This window comes from Myotis davidii, unplaced genomic scaffold, assembly GCF_000327345.1.
Source record: "Myotis davidii unplaced genomic scaffold, ASM32734v1 scaffold17, whole genome shotgun sequence".
NCBI lineage: Eukaryota > Metazoa > Chordata > Mammalia > Chiroptera > Vespertilionidae > Myotis > Myotis davidii.
This window is the reverse complement of record NW_006288624.1, coordinates 2,453,925-2,479,507: the sequence shown is the minus strand read 5'-3', so window position 1 is coordinate 2,479,507 and position 25,583 is coordinate 2,453,925. Positions and strand designations below refer to the sequence as shown.

At 47.6% G+C, this 25,583-nt stretch overlaps 1 protein-coding gene across 5 annotated transcripts in view; it reads right to left on the bottom strand.

Moving 5' to 3' along the window:
• Positions 1-1,187: 1,187 nt before the first annotated feature.
• Positions 1,188-25,583, bottom strand: part of SLC8A3 (solute carrier family 8 (sodium/calcium exchanger), member 3) — a 127,119-nt gene continuing 102,723 nt past the window's right edge. Inside the window, exons 3-8 of one of the 5 annotated variants that reach the window (XM_006760750.2) lie at positions 19,787-19,893; positions 12,728-12,745; positions 8,197-8,321; positions 7,595-7,694; positions 5,571-5,846; positions 1,188-3,278 (exon numbers count right to left, since the gene is read on the bottom strand). In XM_006760750.2, coding sequence (XP_006760813.1) covers positions 2,902-3,278; positions 5,571-5,846; positions 7,595-7,694; positions 8,197-8,321; positions 12,728-12,745; positions 19,787-19,893 — 1,003 coding nt within the window. In that variant the 3' untranslated portion in view covers positions 1,188-2,901. Of the gene's footprint in view, positions 3,279-5,570; positions 5,847-7,594; positions 7,695-8,196; positions 8,322-12,727; positions 12,746-17,280; positions 17,385-19,786; positions 19,894-25,583 lie in introns of all 5 variants that reach the window. The other 4 variants (XM_015562031.1, XM_006760748.2, XM_015562032.1 and 1 more) reach the window with 4 other exon arrangements.

Sequence of the window (25,583 nt, the reverse complement as noted above, 5' to 3'; positions counted from 1 at the left end):
CCCTCCCCCCATGACTTTGTGCTATTTCCTTTTTTGTCTGTCCTTCAACACCAAGCCCCCTCACCAAGGCAAATCACTATGTATTCTTCCTTCAAGATTCTACGTAAATGTCACGTTCTCTGGGAAGTCTTTCCCAGTTCCAGGCTGAGTGTTTCCTTCCATTGTGTCCCCATAGCACTCTGCTTATGCCTCCCAGAGCACACCTGACACAGAACTCTAACTTTCCTTTGCACCTTGGCAGCTCATATGCTCCGTCGCTCCTTCCCATCACTTAGCTTTGGGAAAGGGCACTAGAGCATATAGTGCACCCGCCAGCCTCCCTTACCTGAGCTGTTCAGGGCAGGAGCAGACGCCTGACCCAAAGGGACCAGTGCACAGGCACCCCAACCACTGTGACACAGCCTTCTACAAAGGGTTCTGCTTTCTGGGAATGGCCTTTGGGGATGGGGACTGTGAGGTCATGACACAGATGTGGGGCTGTGAGGTCATGACAAAGCGCTGGGGCTGGTGGCTCTGCTGGACCATGGGCAAGGCAAGCAAAGCAGAGAAGCAGCTTGGGAGGGGAGGGGCCAGGCCCACAGGGAGAAGGAAGCAAAGATGGGGAGACGATGTGCTTTGGGGGAGGGAGGGAGTGGCCCTGCAGGATTTCAGGCTCCTGTGGCCTGCCATGCCTCCTGCCTTGGGTGCCAGAGCCCCGCCCCCTAGGTCTTCTCAATATTGCCTCCCTCCATTTCCTGAACTAGTTTAATGGGTTTCGGTTCCTTGTAACCAAAAGAGCTTTAGTTAAAAGAAGTTTTACCTTTCCTGCATCAACAGAATGGAGTTCAATGCACAGAAATACATTTGTTGAATGAATGCTGAGCAATCAAATGAATGAGTAGGCCTACTGGTAATGAGCACAGGGCACCACTTGCCTTGCTGGGATCCTGCCTCTCCACACCTTTCTAATACAAAAAGTTCCTTCCCCTTTCATCATCGAAACTCCACTGCTTACGTCCTCCAGCACCTGGAGTCCAAACTCTGACAAGTGGAATATCCCCAAAGTCCTTTTCGCTTTTAAAAACACCAGGTCTGGCACACTGGCATCTGAGGAGACGACAGACACACACCGGAGATACCAAGAGGAGACGGCACCTTCACCTCAGCCACACCTGCTCCGGAAGAAACATGGAGAGAAGCAAGCTGTATGCAGAGAGATATAAGTATAGCTTTTATTTTTTTTTAAACCAACCCAACATTTCCACTGGCAACTGGCAACATAGCTTATGACATGAGCACTGTTTCTTTTTAGTTATTTCTTTTTCTTAAAAAATGTGTTTAAAATTAAACAGGTTTTTTAATATTTTTCCCCCTTAAAAATGTATTTATGTCAATGCAGAAAGCTTGAAGATCTGTGGGCAGTTTTGTGATCTCGTGTGTGTGTGTGTGTGTGTGTGTGTGTGTGTGTGTGTGTGTGTGTGTTTAAAGCCAGGTCCTTTCAAAGTTTGCTGGGAGAAGCTCTAGAGGGCAGGGCAATCTCTTTTTCTATAAACTCGGGCTCCGTGGGATTATGGCAACTAAGATTCCTCCTACTGGGACGAGAAGTAGCCCACAGGCTGGAAGGAGAGCTTCGGGAGGTTTTAAACCAAGCACAACTGTGGGAGACGGCGAGGAATTCCAGTTCCTATCTTGTGAAAACGCTTTCAAAGGTGGCCTCGGGGTACAGGAGAGGTGAAAGGGGTCCCTTGTCTTCTTATAAACCTCTACGTTTTCGCATTTCCTGAAGAAATACAGTCAGACCTCTTAGTACGGTGCCTCGGACAGTGAGGGGTGGGGGTGAAGCTGATCTTTCTCAGAAGCCCTGGCATTTTAAATATCTTTCCCCTTAAGCATCTCCCTAGTGGGACATCCCGAGTCTCCTGGCTCAGATACAAAGCCAAAGATACTCAAGAAGGTGAACACCCACTTTGTGTCCCCAGCTGCCCTCTGTCATCCCACACCACTCCTATTTTTGTCCCTTTTCTCCCGTTGGGTGGGCCCTCCTGCAGAAGAAAGGACATATCGACATGGACAGCACGAGACAGGATTTGAAAGGCCTGGGCAAGGAAGAGAATGACGACTGCTCCTTTTAAACTTTGGCATCAGCAGAGGAAACGCCTCCTGCTCCTGCCACCACCCGGATCTTTGGTGCCCCGCGTAGGTGTGCAAGATCACTTCCACCCAGAGACGAACAGGAGATGGGGGATAGGACCTCGATGGGGCTGAGACACAGCTGTCACCTGCTGAGAGTGGGAGAGCCTGTGTCTGACAATTCACGCCTCTGCCCATCGGCTCAACCCTTGGGTCCCTCCACAGCACCTTTGTCACTAACGTCAGAAAGAAAAGACAAAATGAACTAACGACGAGCAAAACCTGACGGGAAAAGGAAAGCAGCCACCATAATGATTCCAATGAAGGAGAGAGCCCCAAACCAGCCCCACGTGGCTGAGACTTATTTCCATGCCCGCCAGGTGAGTGAGGACAATGGTGCATGGAATTGGACAGACAGGAGGAACCCTGCCCTGATGACAGTAGAAGCACAGGAGTAATCAGAAGGTGAAAGAGAAGGTGGTGAAAGGATCTGACCTTGGCTACCGGTCGGGGACAGGGGTGTCGGGGGAGGTGGGTGGAGGAGGATGTGTTGCTGCTGTTGGTTTGTACTGAATTAAATACTTGGTAGTGTCGGTGTTTCCCCCGTTCTGTCTGATTGATGAAGACTCTGCCCTTTCAGATCACCGCCAGGTGGAGGTCGGGTGAAGTCCCTGGGGCTCGGGTCCTGAAGCCGCCTCTCCAGGGCTGCTCATCCCGGGAGGTCCCTGGGGGGAAGTGCCCTTCTCTCAGGAGAAGTCCTAGGCCTGCCCTGCCAGAGGCCGTGTCTGTGGCTCAGAACCCCTTGATGTAACAGTAGGCCTCCAGCGTGGCAAAGAGTATGTAGAGGAGCCACAGGCTCACAAAGAGCCCCGTCGTGGCCAGCTTGCAGCCCCGGGGGCCGCCCAGCTCCCCGCCCAGGTGAGGCCGCCTGCGGTACAGGAGCACGCTGATGCAGACGAACGCGAAGATGGTGAAGAGGGTGACGAAGAAGGCCAGCGTGCCCGCGGACACGCGGAACTCCTCTCCCTGCATGGCCCAGTAGATGGCGGCCACGGACCAGGCCAGGCCAAGGCCCAGGAAGACGTTGACGGCGTTGCTGCCGGTGACGTTGCCGATGGAGGCGTCTGCGTACATGTCATGCATGGCGGAGGCTTTGCTGGCAAAGGTATCTGGAAAAGGGCAGAGACGGATGGGAGCTGGAGGCAGGCTGAGACGAGGCAGGCCTACCTTTGCATGTGTCCCAAGGGCAGCTCGGGCCGGCGGGCTGAGCCCGGGAAGCAGAGGCAGCTCTGCGACTAACAAGCCGTGTGGCCTTGGCCAAGTCACGTCCCTTCTCTGAGCTTCCCATTCCTCACCTGCTGGAGTCTGAGAGATTTCTAAGGGCCTTTCTGGTCCTGAGGTTTACCAAGTAGGTTTGCTGTTCCCTTTTGACTATTTTTTTTTTTTCAGTAAGAGAAGTTTGTTATCCCATAATACCTCCCTGGGGAACCTTGACATCCTGGGAAGCTGCTCAGACTAGAGTCCTGACTGTGAGTGTCACCTGGGGCGCTTTACTCACGTAACACAGACAGCTTAGTGCTCAGTGCTCGTAGGCTACGGCACTGCAGGTGCTGGGTTCACGGGGACAGAGGACACACTGGGGAGACGCGATGGGGACGTGCAGGTGAGCCTTCGCAGCTGGTGCCTAGCACAGGCCCTGGATGTGGGCATGGAGGGTCGGCCCTGGAGGGACTGTCAGGGACTATAGCCACTGTTTTATTTTACAAGGAAGGAAAATAAGGGTCAAGGAATCTACCCAAGGTCAAATGGGAAATCAGCAAGAGATTTGATCCTAAAAGCCTCCCTACCAGCACCTTACATCCAAAGAGTTTCAGCCAAAGCCACAGAATTAGCTGAGGAGACCATGGCACAACCTTCTTCAAGCCCCTAACACTGCCAGCTGTTCCCTGGACCAACTGCAAGAACTTGGAAGTGCCCCCACTCCCCGGCTGCTGCCCTGGCTGGCCTCCTTGCTGCCACTTTTCTCAGAGCTCCCAGAGAAGACTTCTTGCCTTTGCTCACTTATGACCTTGCTTTTTGCCTCTGATCCTTGGCAATTTCTTCCCACATCTGTTCCTTTTCCCCTATTTCTGCTCCTTCCTCTCCAATAGTTCTGGTCCCTCGAGACCTGGTGAACAGAGATCACCAGGCGCATCCTCCACAAAGCCTTCCCTGGATCATCCATCTAACTGTCTACCACCGGATGCATTTCCATCATAGCCAGACCTCTGGCATCACCAATGTGTACATAATCCCATTGGTCTGTGCTGTGGTGTGGGGAAGAGGTTCTGCCAGAGTGTGACGCAGATTCACTTACTCTCCAGAGGATTTGTTTCCCTGGTCCCGATGGTTGCCCTGGCCCTGCCAGCAGAGTCCTGTCTGCTAAGACTCAGCCTAACCCTCTTACAGAGGATGCTCTCTCTTCCTGTAGCAACTGCCAGGCCAGCAGGAGTTCAGGGTTCAAGTAAGGAGCCTGAGTGAATGCAGCCCCTGTCTCCCTGCTCATGCCACTCATCACCCCAGCCCAGCTTACACATATCCCCTTCTTGGAAGCCATCCCTGGCCCAGCCTCACCCGCCCCCCCGGCTCCCCCGCTCCCCGTTTATGCTTGCACAGCACCTGTACTTCCTCTTCACAGACTTTATCGAGATGACTTTAATTACAGGAGCTGAGTGTACTCTCTGTCACTAGATTGTAAGTCCACATGGAGAGGAGAAGCGTGTGTGTCTTGCCTCCCACTACAGCCCCAGCAGCTAGCACAAGGCTCTATCAGTCTCAGCAAATATGCAAATATCTGTCTAATGAATGAATAAATGCATGTCTGTTCCTGTCTACCTTTAGGTGTTTGTGAGAAAGCAAAGAGGTTCTAAGCTTCCTTCGCCTGATCCAGTGGAAGACACTTCTTACTCACAGATGTCCATCTAAGCAGAGGAGGCCAAGAATACCTGTGGGAATTTCTACTGTGACACCTTCAAGCAGGCTAGTCTTTAGCCTCTCAGGGACTGCCAGAGGGAGATGGAAGGAGAACACTCTCCATATCCTTTGAATTACATTGTTTGCGGTCTATTCATATAATGCGGAGGTTACAAAACTGGGTCACTTATGCAGGCAACTTAACCCCTGTGGGCCTCCGTTTCCTCATTTGTCAAATGGGCATAATAGCTGTCCCTATTGAATAGGATTGTGGTGAGCATTACAGGGACAAAACATGGAAACTGCTTAGTGCCTGACACATCAAGATGCTCGAGAAATGTTAGTTATCATTAGTGATGTCGTCATTAACCTCTGGTTGGCTCCTGTGCACCTGAGCGGCAGAGGGGCTATTAAGCCCAGATCTGAGCTGGGAAGGAAGATAATGAGGCAAAGGGTCACTTGAGCCCAGTGATATCCTCTTTGCAGACCCAAGCATCCTGCACTCTCACCTGGCACAGAGGTGCCAAACGCCACGAAAACAACAGCTGTGACCGAGTCCTTGAGGCCGATGGTGCAGCCAAAGTGGGAGGCCAGGTCCCCGATGATGGCCGTGAGCACACCGATGATGAGGATGGAGACGAAGAAGCAGGCCCAGCCACTGCAGTACTCCGTGGGGGGCACGCAGGCAAACAGCACCTTCCAGAAGACCGTCAGGAAGTGCATGACGTAGTCAAAGCAGGACGGCAGCTTCTCCTCGCCGGACTCATCCTCATCCTCGTCCCCTGCTGGAGGCAAGACAAACAGACCCAGGCGAGGGCAGCGAGGTCAGGTCCCATTCCTGAGAAAGTCGAGTCTCACCCCCATCACGAGCACCGTCAGCTGAGGGGAGGCTCCTGGGCAGCCTGCACGGGCCAAGGCATGGGCACCAGAAAACAGCTGAGAAATGGGAAACAAGCTGGGGTGTCCCACTGGTCAATCTGAATTCAGGGCGCAGAGGAATAAGCAAGAGAGGAAAGGGATTGAGAGCTAGCAGGGGAGGACACGAGGGGGGCAAGGCAGTGGAGGAGAGAGGCGGGTGGAGAGGGCTACACTGGTTGCCTAGGTGAGGAAAAGTGACATCAGCCGTGTGCCCACTCTTCACTGGACACCAGTGGGGCTCCTCTCGGATTTTCCTGACACGGCTGCTGCAGTAACCTCGTGGTTCTGGTTGTTAACCATCCCCAGAGGGACAGCTGTCATTCCAGATCATGTGGGCGTACCAGAGAGCCAGCGCCATCCTCCGAACACCCCACGGGACAGAGCGGGCCTGGGCTCCGCGTGACCTTGCCAGGAAACGTGGGCAGACTTGCCCATTCAGCAGCCCGGGAGCAGAGGATATGCTGAGGCACGCTGGCGCCTCGTCAAGGGCAACCTCTGTAGTGCTTCGGCACAGCCCATGGAAGCCGGGTTTCCAAAGAGCAGGAGTCAGGACACCGGTGTCCCAATTGTAACTCTGCCACGAGAGAATCTGGAACCTGGAGTAAGTCAGCTCTTGTTTCTGAACCTCCATTCCCTTTGAAAGGGGAAGGCATTAGATGGTGCGGCCTAGATTCCATGTACTATCTCTTTAGGGGCAAAGTAAGGTCACCCGAGGGGGAACTGGGAGCTTCAGAAGCAGGCCAGGTGAAAGTGGGCCAGCGGCCGCAGCAGCATCAGCCCTCTCTTTCTGGCTGTGCTTTGCAATGGCTCTGGGGCCTCGGGATAGGACCCCATGGGTTGCTATGACAATAAAGTCTCATGAAAGAGTAAGGCGGTACAAGGAGGCCTCAGTGGTGCTGAGAGGCTATATTGGTGGTGGTGATGAGAGCCGTGGCATCCCATTCCAAAAGGCTGGTGGGCCTTTGGGACGCTGGCTGCACTGTGGTCCCCCTGAGGGGACCCGTCAGTAAATGCCAAAGGAAAGGGATCATCCGGGTTGGAGATGTGTCAGAGAGTGAAAGCAAAGTGTCATAAACTCCAAATCCCCCGTCTCAAGTTCAAAAATCCAGTGGTAAAATTGGAACAAAACTCTGGGTCCATTTTACAAAAACGAGGACCAAATTAATGAGAGGAAGGAATGTTGGAACCAGAACTGATGGAGCTTGTGGTTAGTACTAGACTAAATATCTATATTTCATACAAGTGGACCTTATCCTCACAGTGAGATACCTTTCACTGACTTTTCTGAGAAAGGTAGCGAAAGTTCCCTTTAGGGACAAAGAAACTGAGGCCCAGACAGGATAACTTGTCCCAGTTCGGATGGCAGAACCAGGTCTTGGGCCAGAGATAGCCCTGCTCTTTTAGTTGCCCCATGATTCCTCCCAGTGGAAATGAGCTGGGGTGTCCCACTGGTCAGTCTGACCCAGTGAAACAGACAAGCATCTGGGCTAGAGCTGGAGAGACCGGACACAGAGGTCTTCCCAGAAACTGGCAGGCTGTCGATGTGGCTGTTTTATTCCTCTGCTGTTACCTGCTTCTCCAAGCAAGGCCTGTGCCCATCCTGAGACCCTCTCACCTGCACTGACGGTGATGGCCTCCATGAATTGGTCCCTCCAGGAATGGGTCCCCACGACCAAGGCCATATTTGTCTTCTTGATCAGTTTGTCCACCGTTTTCTGTCAGGGAGATACAAACTTGGAACCATGAGGTTAGAATTCTCAGAACCATTGAGGAGTCTAGTGTTTCAAGGGAATGAAAGATGCCCTCCATCCCAGGGCGCTCCGCCTGCATTCTGCAAGTTACACATGGAATGGCCTTGCGGGGTAGCTGCTGGGGCAGTCCTTCCATTTCCCTTTCCTTTGGTTGTGACTGCTGACATTGGATATTTAGAGTAATACAACAGTGAACAACAGTGATAATATCAATAAACCTTGCTCTGGAGTAGTAAATTTTAGTATCTTTGTTTTAAAAATACAGCTAAGCCATAGCAATGACACATCTAGAAGCTTTAGAGCCCATTTATTCCATATGCTATGTTGTGTGTCCTCACAATATTCCTTGGATACAAAATGGTTAGCACTACAAGTTCACAAGTTCAGTGGTAAACCGGGATCAAAACTCTGGGTCGTCTCCCTCCCACCGGTGCATTACTCAATTTGACTTCACTTATGGCCTGACCTTGAACTCATAGGACTCTTCAATGATGACCTCTAGTTTGGGGTGTTTACCCAATACTGGCTTTCCCATTTCTGCTATCCTCTTGGCTTCCTCTTCCTCCACAGTCAGCTTCCTGTCTGTCACCTCTGCAACAAAACAAAACCAGACCAGCTTTAGCACGCTCTCCATTCCCCTAAACATCGAACGCTCAAGAGTAGTAGGCCTGGGCAGGGTGCAGAAAACACGTAGCTCTTGGGATTCTGTGTACTTTGGGGTGCCTCTTTCTATAAAGCACTGGACACTCTATGACCATCAGACTATCAAGGCTTCCTTGCAGGCCTGGCATAAGCACCCTTCTTTCCATTTTATACCTCAGCGAGCAACCTGACCTTCTGAGAAATTCCTCCAAGGGAAGTCAGTCCCTAAGTTATTTGGTGAGATATTGGAGAGGTGGGAACTGATCTCTGGATCTTTAACAATTTTGAACTGTGTGCCTGACTGTTCAGCTACTCCATGTAAGAGTTCTTGGAGGTCAGAGGCACATTTAATCCAAGGGTAATGTCCACTGGTTCATAGTAACATCAGCTTCTGGCACTCTTGGCACTGTCCCCTTTATAAAGAAGAAATCAGGGCTGTTTCCAGGAATATCTACATTTCATACACATGGATATTATCCTCACAATGAGAAACTTGAAAGATTTCCCCAAAAAACTTCATGATTTTCCAACAGGAAGCAGGCATGTTTCTTTTGGAACACCAATATTTGTTAAAAAAACAAAAACAAAAACAAAACACAACAAAAGAGAGATCTGCCTTTACTTTCCCTTGATGGCATTCCTTTGTCCTGCAGCATCTTGACTCATTTACTAGTGGTCCCTCCTCACGTGGAACAGTTAGAAATTTTTTCCACTTCAGCTGGGGAGTCCATTTTAAGACCCTTTCACCATGAAGACCTGTGTTCTGGATTGCAGTGAAATAGAGATGGAATCTTTTTATTCCCCTTTAATTAGGTAATTGGTCTTGGCAGCCTGTTTCTTTCAGAGCTTACTTAAACATTCTCCCATCCAAGTCCACATTCTTGCATGCAATTACTTCTTTGGTTCCGTTCCTTAATGGCTTTCGCTCCACACAGTGAGTATCCTAGGGAAATCCTCTGGTCTTTGGATAATCTCAAAGATAAAATGGGTCAGAGGCCAACAAGATCTTCTTCTCTGTCTTGGGAACTGGTGAGAGGTGGGGAGGGGTCAGACTCAAGCTCTTGAGGTTGCAAGGAAATTTACTGAGTGGACTCTAAGCCAAGGGTCTAAGTTACCGAGCAGAGAGCCCATTTTATGTATGGATTTTCTCAGTCGGCCTGAATGAAGACGGTAAGAGAGTGCACAGAGGATTCCTGAGCTGGCTGTTTTACCCAAGGCTCTGGCACCAAACACAGAAGGCAATTCCAAAATGCTTGGGAGCTGTCCGTGGTGCTGTCCTAATGTTAGTGCTAGTGATGGCTTTCAGCAATAATTATTTCTCCAGGTTCTGTGTTCCTCTGTATACTTCTAAGTCAGCAGACACCTTCTAGCAGCCTGGCTTCTTTTAATTCTTTAATTATGAGTCTCTCCTTAGTTAATTCTGAAGGTAATTCTGGGTACATCCAGGGTTCTGGTTATAAAATTAGCAATCCTAGAAGCCAGACTACAAGCCATTCTGAGAAAAAGCCTTCGGAAAAAGACACAGATTCCTTAAAAGCATGGGTACTCTTTTCCTCTATCTGTGGGTTTTGGCACCACATAACAATGACTATTCTAGCAGCGACAGTATTATTCCACCACCCCCTCCCCAATTCCCCCATGTCATACTTTACATGTGCCACAAGAACTATATACCAATATAATGAGCTCCCCAGTGACATATAAATGTACCTGTCTAACCCCATGTCTAGCAATCAATCTAGCATTATATCCACCTGGCGGGATATTGATCAACCTACTGACCTGTCCACCCTGTGGTGACAGTCAGTTTTTCCATCTAGCTTTTCTGCAGAAATGTCTTTGACAAATAACCAACCCTCTATCTTTGGCTCTCCCTCAGCCACAAATATATATATATATATGTATATTCCATTTAAATCAACTCTTACTTAGTGTCTTGGTTTTATAATAATTCCTTCCTTTTTATATTTTTGTAATAATCATTCCTTAAGTTCAAATTAATTTCTGGAGTAGTAAATCTCAAACCTGAAAGTCCATAGTGATTCTGATCACTTGTTTATGTGACTCTTCAGAATTTCAAAAAGAGAATAAATGGCAAGTGATGTTGATATTCAGACTGACTAAATAAACTCTCAAATCTAGAAAAAGGAGGAGGGGGAAGAGAGAGGCAGAGAGGCAGAGGGAGGGAGGTAGAGAGAATAGGATGAAAAACTGAGCAAATATTGGAAGAACAAAGAGCCTGCCAGGCCTGACAGGAATAAATTGCCAGGGATGCTCTATAGACATCCTCGGGAAGAAGTGGGGCGATGCCACCCGTGCTCTCACTCCCGCGTCCCTGCACTTGGTGCAGTAGCTCAGAATGAACGTATTTACTCTCCATCTTTCACCACCAGGCATTGTTAGTCATGCTTGCCTGTCCTTTCAGAAAAATTCAAACAAAGATTTAAAATTTCCAGTGAATATAAAGTCTAAGCAAAGGCTCCTAAATTACAGGTTTAGCAGGTTTGGATTGAAAGATGTAGGAAATACTGTAACACCTTCTTTTCCTTTTTAAGCTTCTATTCATGTTTGTGCAAATATGCTAAAAGTATAAAGAAGCTTAAGTTAAATCATAGTCTTTTTTATGTATGGTTGGTGGGAGGTGGAGGCAAAAGTTAGAACAAAGAAGCCCAAAAACCTTCTCAGGCAAGAGGATGAGTGAAGTGGAAAAGGAACGCCCAGTGTTAGACATCAATACCCTGGAGACTAGTGGAAAATATGGGGTTGGAAATAGTTCTTATCCTATTGGTATGAAGAAGGAACAAGAGGCCAAGGATGCTGGAGTCATGGTTTTTTCAGGAACTGAAAATGCAGGGGTTTGCCTACATTTTTTGTTACTGTTCCAAAGAGGGAAATGTCCTTACTATGTACACTTCCCCTTTCTGAAACCCGGGGAGTAGTGAATCGGTGGCTTTGAACACCAATGAATCCTATAAGATGCTTTGCCTCTTAAATGACCTGAATTTCTCGTATGTTCAAAGAACTTATAAAATGTAAAATGTCGCCGAAACCAGTTTGGTTCAGTGGATAGAGCGTTGGCCTGCGGACTGAAAGGTCCCAGGTTTGATTCCAGTCAAGGGCACCTTGGTTGCGGGCATATCCCCAGTAGATGTGCAGGAGGCAGCTGATGGATGTTTCTCTCTCATCGATGTTTCTAACTCTCTATCTCTCTCCCTTCCTCTCTGTAAAAAATCAATAAATATATATTTTAAAAAATAAATAAATAAAATGCAAAATGTTCTTTCAAAATATATTGAGCCATCTCATAGTGCTCACTTCACCTGCACCACAAGCTATGGCAGTGATAGCGAACCTACGACATGCGTGTCAGAAGTGACACGGGAACTCATTTTTTGGTTGATTTTTCTTTGTTAAATGGCATTTAAATATATAAAATAAATATCAAAAATGTAAGTCTTTGTTTTACTATGGTTGCAAATATCAAAAAAATTCTATATGTGACACAGCACCAGAGTTAAGTTAGGGTTTTTCAAAAGGCTGACACGCCGAGCTCAAAAGGTTCACCATCACTGAGCTATGGTGTCGCTGGATGAGATGGACACGCTTTCCTCTCTGCTCACAGTTAGCTGTTTACCATTGGACCCCACTGATCCAAGCACTCTGTCCAAGTAGGTGTATGTCCTACGACAAGCTCGAGATACTGCATTAGAATCCCTCTAAGAGACAATCTCTGAAACTTCTATTTCCAGCCAGACAGTTATCCCCACCCTCCATTATATCTTAATTCTCCTTGCTATCCACAGCACATTCGACTTCAAGTATCGGTGACAAATAAATCAAAGTTCTAACAACTTAAACCTCAGCTGTGCTAACATGAAAGATCTCCAGGATCAGTAAAATTCCAGATTCTTAAAAAATTGCTTTTCATGGTCTCACAGCAGCTCCTGATTCTTTTTCCCTGGATTGCTCAAGATCAAAGTATTTTCTTTCAAATGCTATCGTGATCCTATTGGGAGATTCAGCTCTAACTTCCCATCTCCTCTCTTGCCTCACAGTCTGAGATGACAGATCAATGAAGACTTGGGAGAAGCTGATGATCCACCATCCCCTCCTGGTCCCAGAAAGGACCAGCCTATGCCTTTGCCCACGAGCACCAACAGAAACGGTGCTCAAGACATTGTCTATTTCCTTTCAGTTACTTCAAGTGAGGAAATAAATTTCGTGGCTTTTAGGAGAACTTGTCAGGTTAACTCGAGCTTATAGTTCCTGTTAAGTAAACCACAGGACATTAGTCTTAACCTGAATAATGGCATTGGCAAGAAGTAGGAAGGAGAGGGAGGCAAGGCACCTCTTACCTGGAGACAACAGGAGCGCTGTTTGCAAATGGATACCAGACAAGGGGAGAAAGAAAAGGAAAGAGCATTAAGGTCCCATCTTGAAAGTGTCCCCAGGCTTTGTGGTTGCAGCAGCAGAAAAGGCAGTGAGCTCAGTAGGTGAGAGCTCCGCAGCCACATGCGAAAGGCAGCACTTGGAGCATGCGCAGCAGCAGCAGCAGCAGCAGCAGCAGCAGCAGCAGCAGCAGCAGCAAGAGGTGGGAGCCGCTGGAGAGACTGCTGAGCACCAGGGCCCTGCAGTTATGGCAGGTTTACCCACACCTTCTCTGCAGCTCTGAGGGTCAAGGGATAGAGGAGTGAGGATGGGGGACCAAGTGGGTGAAGTAGAGACATGGTTGGCCATTCGTGATCTCCTAAGGAATCAGGTTATGACATCCATTCTGGAAAGGAGTAAGAACCCAGCATGCCAGAGGAGCTGGCTCATCTGTGGAGAATATGACTCTGGGGCTTGAATAGGAGCTCAGGGCATTGAGTAATGTTGTACTACAGTGGAGCCGGGCCCCATTTTGTCTTCTATCCCTAACCTCATAATTAGATCATGCGCAGCCTCCCAGTGCTTATAACATTTCCACCGCCACAGATGGCTTCATAGCTACTGTGTTTACCAGAGCTTTGAGTTCCCCTGAAAGAAAGACCTGTAGAACGTTTTCCTTGAGTGTGTGTGTTTTTAAAATAGAGGTAGCCTGGAAGTCAGGGCTGTACACTCCTACCAGTTTTGGAATCCCTGTGCCTGGTGGTCACTGCAACTAGTAGTTGTTCAATAAAGGTTTGCTATTTGCTAAATGCTTTGGCAATTAATATTTTTCATAAATCCTGTGGTGCTACATCTCTGGATGGTGGCCTTCGTGTTCCAAAGTTCTCTAGAAATACAACTCAGACCTGTGACCCATCATCCCATAGTCACAGTCCCTGAAGACACATGTGTATCCAGGATATTTATGGTATAAATTCAGGGAGAACATCAATTGACTTTTTCTGGTTTCTCCCATATGGAATTCCAAGGGGTAATGGATCAATGGATCGCCTTACTTCAATGAGATGATAGATGACAGATAGATAGATAGATAGATAGATAGATAGATAGATAGTTCATTCTCCTCTTTTTATAAATCTGCATGAAAGAGCCCCTCCTGGGCCCCATTTCCAGTGGAGACCAGAGACCCAAGTAACCCAGTAGGTCAGACAAGGAGCAACTCTTATTAAAGGTCCCTGCTGCCCTCTTTTTCAGTCTGACATGCCTCCTAACACCAGGATCATCCCTAGCACAGCCAGATGGCTTGCAGTCATCTGCAATTCCATCATTCTCTGCTCATTCTCAACATGAATCTGAGACCTTCCACCTAGCAGTTAAAGATGGGTCAGTGAGTTCCATCTCATCCAGCTTTGAGTGACACAATACCCTCCGGGCGTTTTTCCTGCTACTGCTGCTGAGAGATGCTGAAGCTAAACCTTTACCTAGATTGATTCCTGGGGTGAGGTGAGCATCCTCTATCCCCCTGCTCAGCTACCCCAGGGGCAAGCAGGAAACAACACAGCTTTGCGAGCAACTGGAAGCATCTGGGCAGCTTGTCGCAGGGAGCCCATGAGTGTGTTAAGAGGAGGCACAAACAGGCCCCATTTTGGGGGGGAAAGTGCTTTCCCTTCCCAACTGAGACTTCCCATGTCCAGGCCCAGGCCCAGGCCCAACACCCTTGACTGTGCTACTCAGCATTGCTCTCAGAAGTCCACTCTAGACCCCAATACTTACTCTACTCCAGGGCAATGGTGTTTCCTAGTCATCCTCCTTTTTCTCCTCCCCCAGCTTGTCCAAAACTTTTAATCTCACCTCTGGTTTGTTTGCCAAGAATACAATCTCCTATTTCAAATCCAGTCCTTTACTTTTCTTTTTTGAGAATGCAACTGTCATTTTGACCATGCAGAGACTATGCTATTCTGAATGCCATGCAACAGTGATAATGAAGAGCAATCTCCACTGTACTATTTCTCACTCCAACAACAGCAGGGAATTCTAGAAATCAGGATAGATTTTCATTTGATTCAGAGTCTAGATATTCAAGCTTTATGACCTTTCACTTTATAGTCTGGTGCCAAAATATGGAAAGAACTGAAGAAACCAAAAATTAACCCCATACTAGTAGACAACAGAACAGGAGGCTAGGAAAAGGACATCTTTCCTATTGGCACCTTTCATCTTGGCATCTTGGTCATTGGGAAGAACTGGGGCATATCACACAGATGACTTGATGAAATCTTTGTCTTCTTACCTATGCCCTCCTCCGGGACTAGGCTCCATCAGGGATTTACTGACATCTCCTTGGACAGAGAATCTAGTGCAGCACAAAGGGGTCCTCAAATGTAGAGAATCCACGGGTATCTGTGTTTGACCAAGGTTTATCTTAGGTCACTGTCTGTCCTGCTGCTGGTAGGAATTTATTGGGGGGGCAGAAAAGAAGAGCCTCTTTACTGGTGGAATAAAGTCGTGGACAGACTTCTAACCTATTCGTCTTGTCCGGAGCCCCTGCCTTCTTTCCAGCTACCCTGGAAAGATATGGCCCTTTTTGCTGCTTTCATTTACACCAAAGTTCTTGGGACTTGAAAACTGATGAAGCTAGTGACTGCTGCATCCAGCCAATCATGAGAATGTGGAGTAAATGCACAAGGGAGGTGGGAATGAGGTAGGGCAGGTGTTGAGGCAATTTCTGAGAATATTCTCAGTGGCAGAAATTGGAGGATTGGCAGGAATACAATGTGGGAAGCAATGGAGTCAGAGACTTCTTTCGTTCTTTCTTCCAGTGCTCTTTGGCAGTCAGGCTCATGGCAGCATCTTATTGAGTGGCCAAGGAGAAAACGAGCAATAGACGATGGAGAGGGCTTCTGCTTCTAGAACACCAGGTGTGTCCAAACCAGTGTGGGTACAGAGGTGGTCCCGTCTGCAGAGTGAGTCCACAGGAGATAATGAGAACTGATCAAGCCTATGGGTCTGAGAATAAGACCTGTCAGTGAAATACAGTTCTTTGGAAGTATAGTTGCCAAATCACTTAGATCTGTCCTTGCAGATATGAAGTAATTGCAGAATCATCACACCTTCTGACAAACAGGTGTGTCTGTTTAATCTTCCACAAGACTCCCAGCAGCATATGTCTCTTGGAGGGGAGTGAGTATGTCCTCCTCTTGGTATTTCCCAAGGGCACCCTTACCCATTCCCATACATATTCCTCCAACACTTTCCAAGTAGTGGCTTCCAATCATTTTCTTCAAGGGAAGAAATCTTTCCTTACCTCTACCTTGGCTGCAACATAACCAGTCCCTTAGAAATGGAACCCTGGCAGGTATTCTAAGAGGCAGCGTGTCCAGAAGAAAGGAGATGAGGCCACTTCTCTGGTGTGGGATCCGGGTTATCTTGGGAGCTGTGTAATACGCTCATTTGCAGATATGAAGCAAAGGCAGCCTTCTGTGAACCATTCAACACCCGTTTCTTAAGGATCAGCACCAGCTACACCATTTAGAGTCCCTTCTCCAATTGGAAAAGTCAATACTCTAGGCCTGCCCACTGTCAGTCCTTCTCCAGGGCTAAGGAGACTTCCTTCCCTTTGCAGACTCTCAATTTTCTGCTTTAAGGATTGCCTTATCCTAAAGTAGCCTGAATCAGGTACCCCACCTTGGACTAGGAACAGAGGTAGAATGGGATGGGGTGGGATGCCAAGGGGGGAAGAATAGCTCAGGATTGCAGATTACATGACAACCTCAGAAGCCAGCTCTCTCTCATAGAGTTCTCAGAAGCTGTGACCTCTGACAAATGGCATACCTTTTCATGCCACTGTCTACCCAACTGTGAAATAGCCAGATAAAACACTTACCTCCATGAAGGGCAGAGGGGCCTATGGGACACTCTGCAAGTGAATAACCTGCCAAGCATTCAACGGAGGTTGGGGAACGCAGCAGAAAACGGTCAAAGCATCATTGCAACATGGGCCCCAGTCCCCCATCAGCCCCTCCCCCATTCAATCCAGGCTAGAGTGTGAGGGGTGGGAGGGGAAGAAGGCAGGGAAGGGGCACCAGCATGCATTGCATCACATTCCTTTCTTTTTCTTCTCCTCCCCACCCACCAAGGAATCCCCACATTTACAGGTTATTGTGTGTGTGTGTTTTGGGGGGGGGGTGCTGCAGGGGAGAGTGCAGAGGACAGTGGTAATCAGATCATTGGAGCACAAGGCGGAAGTAACTCATGAAGGTAATGAGGAGCCGAGGCTGCAGTGCTGCCCAAAAGGTGGGAAAGGAGGATTTGGAAATAAGCTAAGGCTGAGAAGGCAGAGATGATACCGAAACAGGGTGAGAGCGAGAATACAGGAGGGAAAAGAATAAAAAAAAGTATGTTGGTCAAAAGGAGGAAGGAGGAAAAGGGACAAAAAACAGGGAGAAAAAAATATAGTTGCTTTTTTTGTTGTTGCTTTTCAGTTTGTTTAAAAATTTTTTCTTTTTGTTGTCTTCTTATTTTTTTTTAAAGAATCTCACACCTGATATTCCACGTTCCATCCTTTTCGGTTCACCAAGGGCAATGAAGAAATTCTCTTGCCTTTCGTATTCCTCCTCATCTACTATTTTAACCCTTACGGTTTTCCTGTAGGGACAACAAGAGAGAGAGTGTGTGTCGAATGGGTCGGCAAATTGGTTGGTCACTTGGAGCACAGCCTTTAAAATCATCCCCCATCATTCTTGGCACATGCAGCCCAGTCCCGCCGTGGTGGCTTTGACAAGACTAAGGTGGATTGTATTGTTCTGATAGTTTAAAAAATGGTCTTAGCTTTTTTTGTCTTCTTGGTCATAACTGTCCTTATGGATGAGAGGGAAAGGGAGCCAGGAGGCAAAGAAAAGAGGGCAAAGGGATGAAAGGGATCCAGAAGGACAGCAGGGAGTGGTAAGGGAGAGGGGGTTGATGGTGGGGAGGAGTCATTTCAGATCCTGCTGATGGTTAGTAGGAAGTGAGTTGGGCAGCACATTCCACTGGGTGTCACATGGTAACAGTGGCATTTCTTTGGGCAGCAGGTAAACTACTGGGTATGACCCAGTAGCCTTCTACTACAGGAAATATGTCAACAGAACTAGCTAGGAATTTATTTCCATTCCTTGTGTATATACCCACTTCTTATGTGAGCTTCATAAAGAAAATTTTATTAGGGAAGTATAAGGAAGGGAAATGAGAGACAGAGAGAGAGAAAGCATCGAGGGTGAAATCCTATGATCTCATTCTTTATCTCACAGGGCTTCCATGCGGAAACTAACATAAGATGTTTTAATACTATCTGATATAAAACTCCTTTACTATTAACACCTGATGCATTCTTGGGAAAGCGTGAAGAACATGATGTAAATCATCACATTTTAAATCCCAAGGATCCAAGGGACAAGGTGATGGGGGTTTCTGTTCATTTCTGGGCATCTCAACAACACTGTGTCTTTTAAAAACAAATCATCAGAGAATCAAAGTTTTCTTGAAAATAGCTCCCCCCTGAAGACTGGCATGAGACTGGCACAGGCCCATCATCATGGAGTTGCTGTGTGGGCTTGGATCTCCCTGTGTGGCTCCTCCATGGAACCGGGTGGATCTCAACAGTGAGCCATGATTTTTTTCTCTCTCTCTCTGGACTTAAATGCTTTCTAAAGGGCAAAGTGCTAATAAACAATAGCCTAAAATGTCTAATCAGAGCTGCTGAAGTTCCTCCTCCATTTTAAAGGCAGGCTCGTCTTTGCTTTGTATGAAAACGTAGGCTGATCTGAGTTGGTTTGTTAGGCACAGGACTTGCTGGTGTGTGTGTGTGTGTGTGTGTGTGTGTGTGTGTTTTGTGAGTACACTTTTTGGTCACTTTTCTAGCACTTTTTGGGACACCTTGCTTAGTGGAAAAGATAAAACTCACTGATCGTCAAGAAGCATTTTATGGGAACTTCTCCCTAGGCCCCAGATCCTGGGCTGTCTACGAGATGTGAGCCCAGCCTGTTGTCCCACTGCAGGGACTCGGCTGTATGATGGGAGCGGGCTGCTGTGTGACCATGGGCAGGGCCTGAAGGAATATGACTGACAGTTCTGCCAGGGAAGGTGTATTGCTGAAAATACCAGCAGCTCCCCCGCCACAGTGTTATCTATCCAGAAGAGGATTTTCCGGCTTCCCTCTTAGAGGCCTGGAGTGTATGGGCCATTTAAGTTGGAGACAAAAGCTCCATCCACTCTGAGAAGTCCTTTGACTTCTTGGTGAAGCTTCCACTCAGGTCAGAATCCTCTTTCCCACTCTTGTAACTCTCTGCCTCCTTATCTAGATGCTCCTCATAGGGAGAGCAGAGAACTGCAAATAGGTCTTTGACCTAGACCTGGAACTCAAACCTGTGCTTTCAGCTCTGTCAAGGTCAGGGAGAGAAGCACACCTTGAGAGCAGGGAATATAACAGATAAGATAGCTCCCAAGGCCTGCACTGGGGAATGGGAGGAACCACAAACAGAATCTAAATCTAAATACAGTCATTCTCAATGCCCAGGGACCGTAAGCTCAGCCCTGAGAATAGCGGCCCCATGAAAATTCGTGCTGAGAACCTTGGCGAATTTCCAAGGGCTGCTGTCCTGCCTGGCACTGTGCTATCTGGTCTTTTTCTTTCCTGTATATTATGCCATTTAGGAGAATTAGGGAGCCTCATACACATACTCTCAGGGCTGTGGCTCTCTCTCTCTCTCTCTCTCTCTCTCTCTCTCTCTGTTTTTCCCAATATCCATTTACCAATCTTACAAAAATTACCACTGGCTCTTGAGCATCCCTCTTACAGATACCATGTGACAGGCTGGCAGATGTTAGGACACAGCTGGAAGCAAAGAGAAAAGAGGGAGAGAGGAAAAGAGAGAACAAGAAAGGAAACAAGGGAAAGGGAACCAGAGAGGTAGAAGAAAGGGGAAGAGGAGACACACAGATTGGAGAAAGAAAGAAAGAAACAGAAGAGGAGAGAAGAATGTAATGTTAGTGTGGAGGACAGGGTACTACACCTTTCTGAAAACTCATATCCACCATGCGGGGGCCCATCATCTCAATGAAGTAATTCTTGTTTTTCTCATACGCCTCACCATCAATTAACTTGATGGGAATTGTTTTGCTGTGGATGGAAAAATAAGTATCATAAGCAAGGAGTAGAGGGGGAGGGGGGCCAGCCAGCCAGGAGAAGAAACAGGAAGAGAAGGAAACAGTGAAAAAGTCCAGAAAGGTCAAAGTTTGTCCCAACACCACAGGGGCATGAAGGACAGGGGCTGCCCCCGTCCCCTCCCTGCCTCACCGGGCCCCTCCTGGGCTTCATGTGGCTTCATGACATGACCAGATGTGAAGACACATGATCATGTGATGGAAAGAGCACAGGCTTTACAGTCAAAGGTTCTGGGTTCTGGTCCTGGATTTGCTATGTGACCTTGGACAAATCCTTTAACTGGTATACAGCAGGTTGAATAATGCTTATACCATCCCAGGGCAGTTCAAGAGCCATGAAATACTACACATATAATGGCTCAGGCATTTAGGTCCTCCCATAATGCATGCTGCCTTATCCAGCTGATGTTGATCTGAAAGCTTTATTTTATAGTAAAGCGGGCGGGGGGAGTTGGCCGGTGGGAGTCTTGACTGAAAATAGCAGAACTTCTCCCTTTCCCTAGGCAGTGACTGTCACAGGGAACCCAGGAGGCTCCATTCGGCTTGAGTTGCACATTCTGGGACTCCACAATGGGCCTCAGAAGCTAGCACGGCTCTCTCTCTCCAAATGAGCTTTGCAGCCCCAGGGAAACATGGACCAGGTCACATTAACTCCAGCATCCTCTGAATTGTGATGAGTTTATAAACCCTATGGCGATATTGTGACTAGCACAATTATATTGGTTTTTATATTAAAAGGTGTTACTTTGCTAATTTAAACATTGAAAAATATAAACCAATTTTAGTCACCCTGTTTTGTATTTCTTTCTTTTCTTTTCTTTTTTCTATATTACTAGGAGCTTTAAAAAATGGACGTAGGCCAGGCCTCTTCCAACCTTTGCTTAAGATGGGGATATTTCAGGACTCGACCTGAGTCAAGATGTTTAGGCCTGGCCCAGGGGGTGTGAGATATTGCTGGATGGGGCAGGTGTGGAGCTGAGTCTCCCTCAGCCGTAGGAAGGACGGGATCACGCAGAAACCCTGTCAGCTGCCTGTGGGCGTGCCCCCTTTCAGACTCAGAGGCCTGGCCCTTGTTGAGGAGACTGAGGCCTTCAGATCCTCCTGTTATTTGTTGTTATAAAGCAGGAATATTTTCACACTCTGACTTGGGACAACCTCTCTGCTCCTCCGAGCTTTTTCAAATCACCCTTAGAGCTGGGTGTCTACAGAGCTTCCTTCGTCCACACTGTCAATCCCACAGAAGCAGATGTGGGTTCATTGCTCCTGGAGTGGATGTAGCAGCAGTTACTAATTCACCCTGGCCCCCAGTGCCCAGTGCTTCAAAAACAAAGACTCTATCCCCTCCTTACTTGCCGCACCCACCCCAATCACAGACACACCTGGCTAGCCACCGTAGGAAGGTGAATGTTCAACCTCCAAAAGGCCACAACACTTTGCCCTTCCTTCCTCCAGAGCATGGCATTGGAGACTGACACCTGGGGTCTCATCCAGCCCCCACCTCTCATTAGCTGGTGACATCAGGCAACTCGCCAAAGCTTTCCAAGTCTCATTTGTAAAGTGGAATACTAGCACCTACCTCATAGTGTTCTTAAATGAGATCATGCTTGGGAAGTGCTTGACAGGGTGCATGTTTCCCTAGTAAGTGTTTAATAAATAGCAACCATGGTTACTAAGAGCAGCATGACCTTGTTGGTGGTTTGAGAGTAATAAATAAGGGGATCTTATCATTTCCAGCCATTAAGTAAAAAAAATAAGGGGAAATCAATAAATAGAACTGGTGACCCAAGATATGGTACAGGCTGGAAATAGAAGTCAGGTTAAGAAAGAAGTGGCTGAAGCAGGATGCTAGATCCCAAAATAGGTTGAGGGACTTGGAACGTGAAGGGTGGTAGGATGGGGAGCAACTCTCATAATCTCCCAAAATCTGGTCCCATGCCCTTGTCTGCAACAAGCTCTGGGCTAGACAGATCACACGTCATAAAACATAGCCTGACTTGTGCTTCCTGTGACTTAGTGGGCAGATAAATAGAATACGAGAAGCCACCCACAACTTAGTCGAAGATAGGGAAATGAGGACAGACATCAGGTAGTTGCAAGAGGAATTTGGGTTAACTAGCTGGAACCACTTGTTGGAGGGTGTCATGCATGGAGGAGGCAGGTGTGAGATACCATCACTGAGATCATCCTTGGGGAAGGCACCACATCTGTTTGAACATAAGGTGTCACCTTGCCTGAAGCCCAGAGAAATCCCTTGTAGCTCTTGAAAACTGAGAAAGTTCTCAGTTCTGCTCAAGCCACAAATGAGGCCCAAGAACATTTAAATTCCATCGGAGTCACCAGCCAGGTCTTGAATTCTCTTTCCAAACTTATTCTTCCCCATTTCCATCAATGGCACCATCATCTATCAAATTGCTCAAGCCCCAAACCTAGAATCACCCTTAATTCCTTCCTTTCCCTCTTTCCTTCCTCTCCACCCCCCACTCCTTCCTCCAACCCTAATTTATTAATTTGCCACCATCTTTCCCTCCACTATCTAGACCTGGATCAAAACACCATTACTTCTCCCTTGGACTTTGCAATAGCCTCCTAAGAGATGTATCTGCTCCTGTCTTTGCCCTCTACTTGTAAATCCTTCCCTGCATAACAACCAAGATTAACTATTAAAAATGCAATCCAGGCCCTACAATTGGATAGATACAAAATCCTTCATGACCTATAGGATCTTGTACGATACAGGTGCTGTTGACCTCTCTGAGTTCATTCATAACATTCTCCCCTTGGTCTTTCTGTTCCTTAAATCAAGACCTTTCCCACTTAGGGCAGCACCGTTGCTGTTCTCTGTGTCTGGGTCTCCGTGTCTGCTTATCTTCAACCTTTGAGTCTCCACGTATACATCACCTCCTTGGAGAGGCCTTCCATGGCCACATTCTCTCCTTGGATATTTTTCCTCCCCACCATCTCCACCTCTCCGCCACGGTTCACTTTTCACCATGGCCCCTCTGCTCATTCCTTCCAGTGCACTAATCACAGCCTGAAGTTAGCTGGTTAGCTTATAAACTTACTTGTTTATAGTCTATCTGTCCACACTACACTGTGAGGCCATGAGGACGGGAAACTTGTCTCAAATTTGCCTCTGTAGTCCTAGTACCTGGCATAGAGGAGGCTCTCCCTCAACAATGAATTGCTGAGTGACTAATCGTGAATTTCTAACACATTTGAGGCTTCATGAAATCAATCTACGTTGCCTTTTTGTAGTAAAAATATAACTCATTAGGGACCAAAAAAAAAATGAAAGCTCTGTTGATAAAATGCCTAAGGATTCTCAGTGAAACAAAGAGGCCAGAATCCCAATGCCACTGAACTATACTCTTAGTTCATTAGCCTGCTAATTGGTTCCATGTATGGGAGAGGTCTCCAGCAGCAAGCCAGGATCCAACTCATGGGTTTAGGCTAGGGGTTTTGGACCCTAAGCCTCTCCTATTGCCAATGCCTCCTTCTGTCCCAGTGGCACTTACTAAATGGTCATGGGGTCAGCTTATCCAGAGCAGCTGCTCCTTGAGGCAGGCATGTTTTCCAAGGCTCCAGGGACTGCCCCTGCCTCCACTCTGAGCCTTCTGCTGCAGCGGGTGTGAAAGCATGCAGCATTCCCAGCGAAGACCTGGCTGTGCTGCCAGGGAGACGCTCCTAGGAGATCTCCCACCAACAGCCCAGAAGGGATTAGAAAACACATTGCTGAGCTGCCTGGCTGGCCGCTCAGAAGATTCCTTTGCACTGAAGACACCCAATTCCAGATCAGGCCTCTCTGGTGCTCAGGGTACTACAAAGAGAAAAGGCTGCTCTTCAACCACTGAGTTCCTCTCGGGTGAAAGGGGGAGGGAGCTGTATTTACTTGTTGAATGGATGAATGACTACTAAGGGATGTAAGCTAATACATGCATTTACATTATATTCAGCACCACGAGAACTTCCTTATTTCATGCTTATTTAAGCTGGGAAACATATCCATTATTATTTCCCCTTTAAAAAGCTGAGACAGCCTGGCCAGCATGGCTCAGTGGTTGCATGTCGACCTATGAACCAGGAGGTCATGGTTTGATTTCCAGCCCAAGTTTTGAGCTCAATCCCCAGTGTGGGGCATGCAGGAGGCAGCTGATCAATGATTCTCTCTCATTATCGATGTTTCTATCTCTTTCTCCCTCTCTCTTCCTCTCTGAAATCAATAAAAATGTATTTTTTTTAAAAAAAAATCAAAAGACAAGACAATGATGATCAGGGAAGTTAGGTAACTTGCCCAGAGTCACACAGCTGGTAAGCAACAGAGCTGGGATTTTAGCGCTTGTCTCCTATTACTCCTAGAGCTAACTTCATACAAGCAGATGGGTAAGCTCTGGGTACCATCCCCAAGCTGTGGCCGCAGTGAGGGACCACGGAAATCCCCCACTTAAATTCAGGCAGCACAGGCAGATAATGAGTGTGTGTGCCTCTGCACTGTGGAGTGAGCAGGTGGCTTCCTAACCCTTCGGCCCTCCCTCGCGAGAAATAATCTCTAAATAATCTCTGACTCGGTGACCTCGTCCCTCCTGGTTCCTCTGAAGTGACTCTTCACCAGATCAAGAAGGGCTCCTTTTCATCGTTTCTAAATTTGCACTGGCTGCTCCTTGACCCGGGGCTATAGCAGAGAGCTGATGGCGGAGTTTTTAGCCTTTCCACGGGAGCCTTCAGAAGCCTCACATTTCTGTGTTAGGTTCTTTTTTTAGTCTTTATCTTCCCGGTTGGGCAGCAGCAGCTCCCATCTCTTCCCTGGCAGGGTTTTGGCTCTGAACCAGGACAAAAAGCCCCTCCCACTTCCAACCACCTTCTGACAGCCCAAAACGGCCACCCTCCTCACCCTCCCAACATCTGGGGGAAAAGCTCCTTGTCCCATGAGGAGGTTAAGGATGCTTCTACCTATTTTCTCTTGTAGATAGGGTCCCCCACAACAGTGCTTCTCAGACCCTGATGCGCTTATGCATCACCCCTGGTGATCTTGTTAAAGAAAGATTCTGGTTCAGAAGGTCTGGGCTGGGGTCTGAGATTCTGCATTTCTAACAAGCTCCAGAGTTTGCACCGGCTGCTGGTCCAGGGCCCAGGACTCCTTGCAGAAGTCTAACTCTTCAAAATTTAGGTGAAAGGAGGCAGCTGATCAAATGCTGTTGCTGGCTGGGAAAAGGTGGGGGGCTAGAATCAACACGTAGAACGTCAGCCAGAGGCTGGAGTCATTAGGTCCATTCTGACACTACATTTTGAGGGGGACACTGAAATATACCCAGAGAAGGGTGACCAGGATGATGAAGGGCCTAAAAACCACATTTTAAAATAATTTATTAAAATGTATATAGTGCTTGCTTTGTGCCAGGCACTGTTCTATTCATTTAATCCTAACAACAAACCTGTGAGATAGGAACATGCCAGGCAAGATGCTATTCTCTCTGTACATATTATCTCTTTTTTTAAAAAAAATATGTATGTCATTGATTTTTCACAGAGAGGAAGGGAGAGGGACAGAGAGTTAGAAACATCGATGAGAAGGAAACATTGATCAGCTGCCTCCTGCACACCCCCTACTGGGGATGTGCCTGCAACCAAAGTACATGCCCTTGACTGGAA